This window comes from Mesitornis unicolor, unplaced genomic scaffold (genome assembly GCF_000695765.1).
Source record: "Mesitornis unicolor isolate BGI_N332 unplaced genomic scaffold, ASM69576v1 scaffold25734, whole genome shotgun sequence".
Taxonomy (NCBI): domain Eukaryota; kingdom Metazoa; phylum Chordata; class Aves; order Mesitornithiformes; family Mesitornithidae; genus Mesitornis; species Mesitornis unicolor.
This window is the reverse complement of record NW_010181165.1, coordinates 5,420-16,339: the sequence shown is the minus strand read 5'-3', so window position 1 is coordinate 16,339 and position 10,920 is coordinate 5,420. Positions and strand designations below refer to the sequence as shown.

At 51.4% G+C, this 10,920-nt stretch overlaps 1 protein-coding gene across 1 annotated transcript in view; it reads right to left on the bottom strand.

Moving 5' to 3' along the window:
* Positions 1-7,207, bottom strand: part of PODXL2 (podocalyxin-like 2) — a gene marked incomplete at its 5' end in the record, with an annotated part of 16,271 nt that extends 9,064 nt beyond the window's left edge. The window contains one exon of the mRNA XM_010183348.1: positions 6,886-7,207. Within this exon, the coding sequence (XP_010181650.1) occupies positions 6,886-7,207 (322 nt within the window). The remainder of the gene's footprint in view (positions 1-6,885) is intronic.
* Between the last annotated feature and the right edge of the window lie 3,713 nt (positions 7,208-10,920).

Here is a 10,920-nt window from a genome sequence, read left to right as displayed (position 1 = left end):
CAGGAACCATGCCCACCCTGACATGGTGTGGGTGAAAACTAAGGGTTTTGTCCCTTAAAACAAGGCCCCGTCAATGAGATGTTATTTTCAAGGATCAGTGATCCAATCTGCCGTCTCCTTTGCCTAAAGACGCTCTCAGCTATTCTCTGCTCCTCTGTACCTCCTCTCTTCCCACCTGGAGGGAAGCACAAATGGCAGATGGGCACAGCAGAAAAACAAACCGGGAAAAGGCAGCGTGAGGTTTGCCCCAGGGGAGCCAGAAACGCTGCTGGCTGTCAGCTGAAGTCACACACTCGACCTTTCCTTCAGGTGCTCAGGCACAGATGAGCGTACCTCTGCGGGGGAATGCACAGCCACACCGCCTCTCCACTGCCAAGATCCAAGGGCTCTGGAGGGATTTCCGCCTCCGCCATCTCTCCTGGGTGATGGAAAGCCCATCCCACTCTCTCCCAGGAGGTTTCCGTCTCACCAGGCAGCCCAAGACTGAAACTTGTGCTGCCTCTCTGGGCTGACAGATCATGGAAGCAGGAGCAGACACAGGAATCCTCACACTCACTGCTCATTGAGTTACCATCCCTGATTCCCATCAGTCTCTCCACTATCCTGCATGCCAAGCTGGGACCCCTGTATGGTTCATAGGACCCCACTGATTATAACCTCAACTCCCCTCAAATCTTGTTCTTCAGATTTGCATGGAAAACAGTGAAATTCAAGGCATTTTGGTCAGAGTTGTGCTGGTTTGTTCTCCTTAAAGCAAGGAGGTCTCTGTACAACCCACTTTTCAAAGAGGTTCAATCACTCTCCATGTTCAGAGGTTTGGGGATAGTGAGCCAACCCTTCCTTCCAGATATTCCAGCTCAACACCAAGTCCTTATCTGGAATCACCTCCTACTGCCTCACTACCAAGGGAACCTGCCTAGTTCTCCGTATCAGGGCTCTTTAAGGCACCTCTTTTAGTTTTCATCCCTCTTCTACAATCTGAAGGAATTTCTGCACCCTGTCCATCTCCTTGGTATGACCCCAGCCACTAAGCTGGTCCCAGCATCTTCTTCCCAAGGCTCCTTCCAGACAAGCTGGTTTCTGTCACTCTGTGCAATGCAGACCTAAGAGCTTCCCAATGGAGTCTTCTTAGTATTTCCTTCGATTCCCCTTACCCCCAGCCCTAAGGGAACTCAAAGAGATCTCCCTTTTTTAGCAGCTCCTTCCAGCATCCCACTAACAGCTTCCCTTCAGCGAGTGGTCCTCTAGAGCCTGCAACCCACCTGGTTGTCTACAACAGGGCGCCCCGTGCTCCTGCTGCAGAAGTGGGGCAGGGTCTTCTGATAAAGCAGATGTGTATTACGGACCTGGTTGCAATGCCAGATTCATCAGGGTCATTTATCAGCTCATATAATTTCGGCGAGGAAGCAGAGTGCTGCTAAAGAGAAGGGAGGATGTAGGAACTGCACACACCATCAGCCCTGCTATGGTCTGCTCTGTTGCTCTCCCACCAAGATCAGCAGTAGGCTGGAGCACAAGGGGAACTTGTGGCCACGCACAGAGGTGGCATATGTGCCACACAACCCCTTCTAGCCACACACAAGAGCAGCCAGGTCACGATGAAGCCAGCCTGATCACAGAGTGGGGACAGCTCAGAACTGCTCCCTGAAGCCACAAAACTGGCCCAGCACCTCTGGCCAAGCAGGGATGGACCAGATGAGCACAGCAGGCAGCCACAGCTCCACAGCATTTCACTCCCCCCGAGCTGCTCAGTCACAGCATCCCCTTGGGAGGCTGGTTCACCAATATGAAACTCCATACCTTCACCCCACTTCCTTTCCAGTACATCTTTAACTGCACCCCTTGATGCTTCTCATCAGTAGCAACATTACTCACATTGCAGCCTGCAGCATTCTTCGCCTCCCCTAACCACTCCCCCTCCCAAACTTCCCTCCCGAGCTCTCTTGCAAAGGCCCTCAGGCACTCTTCTCTCAAGAAACCATCTCGCACAGCCCTCCTGCCCCCTGCATCTCCCAGCAGACCCAGGTCTGAGCCAAATGGGTCATTCCCTTTGCCTGGGGAGATGATTTGCCCTGGGAGAGGCGAACACAAGCTCCACTGCAAGAGCCACCACTGAGGCCATGTCCTGCTTCCTCTGCAATCGATACAGAAACTTCCCTGACACCAGATGGGCCGAGGCTCGGCGCTGTGCCCAAGCACGATTCCCCCCAGACATTTAATTCGTGACATTTCTCCTTCTCCTTCATTCAGAAGCACCAGTCTCAGTTACTGCCCTGTGAGGCTCCCCGCCCTGTCTTTGCCACAATGAGCTGTTTTAAAGCAACCGTGACAGCTCAGGAAAAGGGTGACCCTCACTGTGTTCAGTACACACAACCTGACCATAAGGTCTTTATTGGATTAAACTGGAAGATCATGTTAACCAGTGATTGAATTACCGATAACTAGAAGGCACTGTAATAAAGACAATAACATCCCCGGGCTCCCACAACATCACAGTCTGACAGCACCATTCACGCTAAATTCCCAACTTTGGGAAGTGCAAGGTGCCCTCTGCTCCCTCCTTAAAACGCAGCCAGGTCTGAGGTGAGATCTGCTCGCTGTTTTGCAGCACAGAGCAGCAAGGCTTACTGCAAAACAGCATACTCCATCGGATTGAAACTGCAGGGGGATTTCAAGGAGGCAAAATGCAATTAATGGAGCTGGATTTGAGCCACTTGGGGCTAATATCCTAATCTTCCAGAAGAGCTAGGCCACTGTCTGTGATTCCAATACAGGTCCAATACACAAAAGACATCATCATTAAAAGAGAGACCAAGGGTAGCAATGTGGTCAGGGCTCATTATGCTTGGAATTTGCTTCAGGTAGCGACTGGGCACCACAGCAGATCCCAAACAGCTCCACACCTTTTTCCCGCTCACTGGCTGACCTGCAATAAGGCTGGAATAAGCCACTCTCACCCAAACACGGAGTCAGTTGGGGATAACCACACCAGAATAACACTGTGCACAGAGAAACCCTCTTTATCATGGGTCAGCCTTTGCCAGCAGTGCCTTGGCTGAGGTGGCTCAGATCACCCAACGTGTCCCTGTGCACTAAACCAGGGCACCAACAGGGGAGCTGAGCTCAGGCAGGGGCTGCTCAGCACTAAGCTGCTTACGTAGCCTGCCTTTACCAGGTGCTTCATCTTGTTAATGCGCGGGTTGAAGATGGTATTAAGAGCTGCAGATTTGCCGTCAGTCTGGATGGAGAGGCAGCAGATTTCAGGAAGGCTGGGAGAGACTGAGAGCTCTCTGGCCAGAGGTAAGTAATTCATCATGGAAGTGAATCACACTATCAGAAGGAGTTGGGGACAGAAGATATTTCATCCCGTTAGGTGGTCAGAAAACTTACTTTTCTTTGAATACAGTTCTCCTATCTCGCCTGTCCTGCTACCCCCTCATCCTAACTCTCCTGGGAATCCCTTCTGCTAATTACTATGAATAATTAAAAGATTACAGCTCCCCCCTCAAAGTGCCACATGCCATCCTAGTGAATCACCAACCTTTAAGACTGGATTTGATAGCTCCCAGCATCATCATGCCTTGGGCTTCAAAGGCAAACCCGGGAGCTCGAAGAGCAGTCCCTGTGTTCTGACCAAGCCAAAGGAGAACAGCAGAGGTGCAGTCCAGGATGGATATGCCACCGTGTAACTCTCACTAAAAATCAGGGACTCGGAGACCTGCAGCCCTAACAACTCCCATCTTTCACCCCTACAGCTACCAGAGGTGTTGCATCTGTTGCCCAGGAAATCCAACGTGACAGTAGGGAACGCTGCGGGAGCCTCCAGGCCAGAGAAGATGGGGGAGGTGGGAAGAAGGGAAAGGAGGACAAGAAGTACCAGATGCGAGTCCCTGTGGGTACACTCATGTGTGGCTCACACCAATTCGATGCCAAAGGTGAACCAAAGCACCCAAACTACAACCTGAGGAGCTTCTGGGTGCCCGGGCAGCCTGAAGGCAGTGGGATGCAGAAGTACCAGGCTCACAGCTCCACTGACTCGCCTCTTGCCTGAAGTACGAGTCACTGCTGCCGCTTTCTTTATGGATACAGCATCCACGTTCCCACCAGACCGAATCCATCTCCTCCATGCAGCTCCAGTGGGTAGCAGCTGTGCATGGGTGAGCACACAAACGTGCATTTCTGTGCACGCTCAAGACAGAACAGGACAAACCTCAGGGTCCTTCCGCAGGCTGGTGCTCACCGATGTCAATACAGATCCACTGCTCTGTACCAGAAATCAGCAAAAGCACATTATTCGGGAGAATGGGAGCCCCAGGCTGCGCTGTGCTCTGCCAGCAGGAGTTTGTCTCACTTTCTAATGGCCTAACAGGTGGCCCTCGATGCCACGTGCTTTCCAGAAATATTTTTAAAGATTGTTCGAGTGCACTTAAAAAAAAAAAAAAGAGAGCAGCAGCTGCGGATTGTTATTATTTTTTATCTCTTGCAGCCTCAAAGTCACACAAAGGCAGAGGAGTCTCCCCACACAGACTTGAGAAGGACATAAAAGGAACAAAAAAAAAAAAAGAGATGACTAACACAGCTTTGATATCCCAGGAGATCAGGACTATCTGCAACAAGACCACAAATTTCAGGGCCAATATATCTACACCACACACAGAAAGAAGGCAGCACAGGTCTCCCTTCAGAGCAGGGGATTTTCTCTCTTCAGTAGTGTAACAATCCAATCCTGTTTCGTGCCTTCACTGATACAGGGTCTCAAATCCGTGCCTGGGACAGGGTTACCAACACTGTCAGGCTCCACTTCACCATTATTCAGAGACAAACCCCACAGAATGAAAACTTGGACCATAAACTTTATCTTTTTTCTTAAACAGCAGCTGTTTGAAACTGTTCAATGGATTTATAGGTTGAAAGTAACCTAACAGATGCCATCACACAGTTCCAAGAGGTATCACATGGCATCTGCCACACACGCAGCACGGAAAACCCATCGGTTGTGTGCATCTCACGCATAGGCTTTGCACGACAGAAGACCGCCCAATTTAGGGATGCTATTACAATATCCTTTATTGTAAAATGACACACAGCAGGTTTCTAATTAATTTTTAAGTAGAAATGTGCTCCCAGCTCTTGAATAATTCAAACTGCTCTATTCATCAAGGTTCTGAAATGCCACCAAGGCACGAGCTCTGGACACAGCAACGGCCAGGGGATAAAAACGGCGCTGGGAAGCCCAGAAGTGACAAGCTGGGCAGTGGATAGGGCAGGGTAGGCGTAAAGGACAGCTGAAAAAGCACATCTGCTCATGCAGGAAAGCGCTGCAGGGAGAACGGAAGGAGAGCGGCGCGTGTGGTGCATATAAATGGGGCCGGGCACGTGCAGGAGGCGAGGCCGGGTTGGGTACCCAGCGCATCTCGCTCTCAATGCACAAGCACACGCTGTCCTCCAAGTCACGTCCCCAGCCGCGAGTGCACGCAGGTGCCTGCTGGCACACAAATAAAAGCGGCGCTGAGCACGCTGCCAGCGCCCGGGAGCGGCTCAGCAGCGGCGCGTCCCAGGGATGCGCGGCCGGGCACGTGCAGGAGGCGAGGCCGGGTTGGGTACCCAGCGCATCTCGCTCTCAATGCACAAGCACACGCTGTCCTCCAAGTCACGTCCCCAGCCGCGAGTGCACGCAGGTGCCTGCTGGCACACAAATAAAAGCGGCGCTGAGCACGCTGCCAGCGCCCGGGAGCGGCTCAGCAGCGGCGCGTCCCAGGGATGCGCTGCTGGGAATGTGTGCCACCCGCCCCCAGCGTCGCTGTGGAGGTGGCATCTGAGCAGCTCCCCCATGGCCAAGCCAGCAACTGCCCCAGGGGCCACACAAGCCAAAGGGCAGATGGGTTTTGCAGCACTATTAGCGAGCAAAGGGCTTTGGAGACTTAAGCTGGGATGGCCCTTGGCCTGCACAGCGTGTGCTGTGCCCCAGTGGGCAGCCCTCAGCCCAGTCCGAGCACGGGTCTTTGTTAAGGTCACAGAAAGAGAAATGGAGATAAAACAAGCCTTGAGCTTTCTAATTGCAGACCTCAGGTCTGCTGAGAGGGAGGCAGCAATACCGGGTAAGGGAGAAGGGATAAGGCTGATGCCTGGGCCCTGGGTAACACTTAATACATGCTCCACATGACACTTAAGAGCAGGAGCACGTCAAATAATCCCCTAAGCTACTGGAAACCCTGCAACGCTCCTCCTCCTTCCTCCCATCCACCTCTCAGAGCATCTCAAAACGAATAAAGGGTTTTTTGAGGGGACTCAGTGGTCTCAAAGAACACTCCTCAAAGGAAAGCAAGCTCAAATGTTAACGAAACAAATTTTACCGTGGCTCCCCAAGGAGCAGGCAACAGGGCAGCTGCCCCAGGGAGGAAACCTGCTGCCTTCTCTTGTGCCGAATCCCCCCTGATGCCACAGTGTGAGGAATTCAGGATTTGGCCCAGCTTTGACTCGGATGCCAAGATGGCCTTGATCTCCAAGCCAAAGTGTTGAGACGTTTGGGTTGTGCTTAACTGACAGCAACAGAAAGATGGGAGAGAGAAGAGAGCATGAAAGAAGGAAGGACAGAGAGAAAGAAGGGCAAAAGGCAATGGGAAACTGGGTAGAGGCAATACTTTTCCCAGCTCATAGCAGCTCAGGAATAAAAGCTCAGCTGTAACTTGCTTTCTAAAGCCTGTGCTTGCTCAGGGTTCACCAGGGACACATCAGGCACTGAGGTGAGAAAATAGAGCTGACGTTTAATCTCAGGCCCTCTTAGCAAGAGTTGTGTCGAAGCGGGAAGACAAGAGTCCTGCATCCTTCTGCCTCCCCAGAGCCCCTGCAGAGCAGGGAGGAAGAAATGGGGTAAAAATAACCCACCTGTTGGCGACCCCAAATCCAGGCTGGAGTCGTTGAGCTCTCCTCCATCCTCCCAGAAGTACTGCGGGGGCTGCAGGATCCTGGACTCCTCGTTCTCCTCGCTGGCAAAGCCTGATCCCGGGGCAGCGTGCAGAGAGCCAGGGGCGAGATCAGGCTCCGCGGGCTCTGGGCTGGTTTGCTCGTGGGAACCGACAGCCTCCAGGTGGGACATCGCGGCAAACTCCAGCAGGGACGTCGACGTGAGGCCATCAGTGGTTGGCTCCTCCGAGGAGGCCAGGCAGAGGCACAAGGTCCCTGTGGAACAACAAGGCAAGGTTTCACCCTAGTGCTCCTGGTCTGCAGCTCTATCTTACGCAGGGGGACTGATTTAAACCAGAATTTATCAGCATCACCAATATTAATCACGTTTCAAATCAGCAGGCTGGAAATCTGTTTTTTAACTCATTAATTGGAGCTTCATTTCGCATTCACATTTTGTGTTTTCACACAGAAGGGCTGACCGTCACAGGTAAGAACTTGAATGGACCGACAGCAGACATCCCCCTAACACCAAGCAGGGAGGCAGGTTGCATTTTACACCTTCCTTTCAACAATTACATCCTTGTTATTTGCATTTGATCTATCAGAAGGTTTGAGTGACGCTTCTGGATTCCGAGATGAGACTTTAATTGTGACTTGTGTCAAGGTACATTCACATGCATATTGAACTGCAATCAAAATGCAGGAAAACAGCACCTGGAACTCGGCTTCATTCAACCAATAACCACCACGATAAATATGGAGAAAGCAGGAAAAAAACGCGATTACCAAAACATGTTTTACATTTAAAACAGTTTTGTTAAGCAAGTGAAGTAACTAATTTGGGTGAACTGAACCAAGTGCTTCATAGCCCTCTGTTCTCCAGCACATTAAAGCCAGAAGATCTCATCCTCTTGCAGCTGATTTTTATTCACAGATCAGAAGAAAAAGGACAAGTTTTCCCGCTTTCTCAGCTCATATGCAGTTTCTCAGTTCTTAATGAACTAGTCACTGAACTGAACTAATTGAATAAGCTGAAATGAAGACTAATTTGGTATTTTTCTTTGATAGCTGATTTTCTAGACAAGAGACATGCAGCAGATCTAATCCAGCTGGACTTCAGTGAAATACCTGATACAGTGCCTCATGCAGAATTATAGAAGAGGCAAGGAAGGACACCGATTCGCAGAAAAACTGGCATTGGCTGTATGAAAAATGACAGAGGTTTGTGTTGGGGGAGCCATTAGTGGAATTCCTTAAGGTCTGTCCTTGGATCTGCTGCTCTTTAACATTTTCCTAAGTGACCTTGGAACAAAAATTAGGAACACAATAATGCAATTAGCCAAGGACGCAAAGCAAGGAGACATCCTCACTACACAGAGAGACTGGAGGTACAGCTAGGTGGTATTAGAATGGAAATAACATAAATATTGTGAAAAGAAATGGTACAAAGTGATAAGTCACCACCCTGAGAACCAGCACCAAACATTTCTGACACAAAACAGGAAACCACCCATTAGAAATGTCTCCAGAGGCGAAACTCCTGTATTAGACACAGCTCAGATGTCACTGGAATGCAGATGTGAAAACGTTTGCGCAGCCCTGAAGTGTTAGGAATAGGGAGATTTTACAAAGCACCGCCGAGACATCACCTGGATGCTGCACGCAGAGCTGAGTACACGTGGCCCAAAATGATTTAAGCAGAGCTGAACTGCCTGCAGGCAAGGGCACAGCCTGGGGAACCTCTTGATGCTCCTTCCCACCAAATGTCCTGGCTTCACTTCCCAGAAGGGCAAATTCAGATCAGGACAAGTGCCAAGATGCTCTGCGGGGCAATGGCAGATGGGTTGGCCTCGGTGTTTTCACTGAAAATGTTGGCTTGTTAGCGCAAGAAGTTTGGGAGATGCTGTTTGCTTGCCAGGCTGATTACCAAACCCGTCCTGGGAATGCTGGAAGCCAGAAATGCATTTCCCAAGCCTCCACTGTTCTCTGAACCGAGCAAAATCCAATATTGGTTGCTCTTTCCCATATATGCTCGGGCCAGGCTTCAGCACTTCTCCATCTCCTTTATTTTGCTCTGTTGATCCAAAGCTGAGGCCAGCACAGCAACAAAAAGAAAGCAGCAACAGAGGCAGAGCATCAAGAGGAAAGGAAGCTCCTGCAGCATCACAGAGCCAAGCAAAGCACCGCTGGGCATCCCTGGGACTCCTACCCACGTCTCTTGTGCCCAAGCATGGATCCAGAGAGACCCAGCCAGGCCGACCTGGTGCCGGCACAGCAGTGCTCACCAGGCTCTGGTGTGATGGTGCCTGGGTTCGGCTTCCCCAGGCTGGCACAAGTCACCTGCGTGACGAACGGAGAGCACTGCTGAGCCCCTGCGGCCCAGTGCAGAGAGCATTTGTCTTGAAGACCTCACAGCTTAAGCAAACATGACAGAGAGCAGCAAGGGGCAGAAAGGGAACATCATTCTCAAAGTCATCCAGAAAAGGGGAGCACGAGGACAGGGAGAGATCACGGCAGGTCCAAGGAAAATTTGGTTCAGTTGGGACTGCAACTGACTGCCTGGATCCAACATCAATCCGTTACCCACCCCAATGCCTCAGTTTCCTCTGACTCCCATTAGCAGAGATGTGGCTGTCGCAGCGCCTCGGCTTTCCAGCCACACTACAATACACATGCTGGGTCCCCCAGCCAGCAAGACAAAGCCTCAAAATCTCTCTCTGCACCAGCTCAAACGCTGGCTTCCACCACCTCACCCTGTTTGCACTGCCTCAGGAGCTCAGCGCACCCCACACCTCTACAACAGCCATTCCACTGCAGGTGAGCCTGAGCACCACAGAGCTAATCCCATCCATGCGGGAAGCTCAGATCCCAGGAGTTTGTTTACCCTCATTTAACTCTCAAGTGTTTACCTAGTTAAAACCCCCTAAGCTGCATTATTCTGTTTACTGGGAAGCTCTGCTCTCCTCAGCCCATGAAAAAACTACACCACCTCATCCCTACAGATGAGTCATTGATAGACACAGCCTGAGCAAGCCAGGTTTCTCCTGGGGGATCTGGATCTGGGGGTTTTTCCCTGGGATCTGGAGTAGGACAACACCTTGGGGCTTGATCCATAGGCACAAGATGCAGAGTCTGGCCTTGGGAGAACCCTCTGTGCCAGCACCAGCCCCAGTGCCCCAGGGCTAACGGCGCCATCGCACCAGTGCACAAATCAGTACCTCCCCAGACTGCATCCTGACAACGCTTCATAAATTTACACCAGCAGCAAAAACCCAAAGGTTTGGGGTGTCAAAGAGCAGACCCAAGATTTGCCACCTTCCCCCTCTCTTCCGAGCATCTCATAAAGGAGCTGAACGCAGCTGTCAACTCCAAGGCAAAGAAAGAATCAAAGCAGGAGCTGAGCCGGGAGGCAGGGGAGCATGGCCAAAAGAGGAAATCGAACACCCAGGACATCAGTGCTTCGCTGTTTTCCTCCTAGGATGGGGAACGAGGATTAGATGACTTCTATCAGCCATCGGCCTCCCAGTTTTGTATTTTAAAAGGCAGATCAAGTGATAGGAATAAAGAAACCCAAATGAATAAAGCCCTGCGACTGTAGATGGGAGGGAGCAGGGAACGGAGCCAGGGCTTGCCAGCTGCTTCAATGGGGCGTTTGTCTCTCATTTCTATTTTTGCGGCACCTCTGCGTAACCTGGAGGAGATGAGGCTCTGCATGCTAAAGAGGGCAGGCAGCCTTTGGGAAAACGGCTGCGAGCACGGGAGGGAAAACCCTCCCCGGATCAGAGAGAGGAGGGGAGAGAATGGAGAGAAAGTGCGAGAGGTAGGAGGAGAGGGAACAAAGGCAGAGCGTGAGCACCAAAAGCGGCACGGGAGCTCCCGCGCTGGCTGCAAGCGCCCACAGAGGTGACCGCAGAGGCAACGCTGACCTTGCAAAAGATGTTTCGCCTCCACGAGGAGCAGAATGGGGGAATTTCAACAACAGGGAATAATAGCAGCGTTACCTTTCCAAGGCCG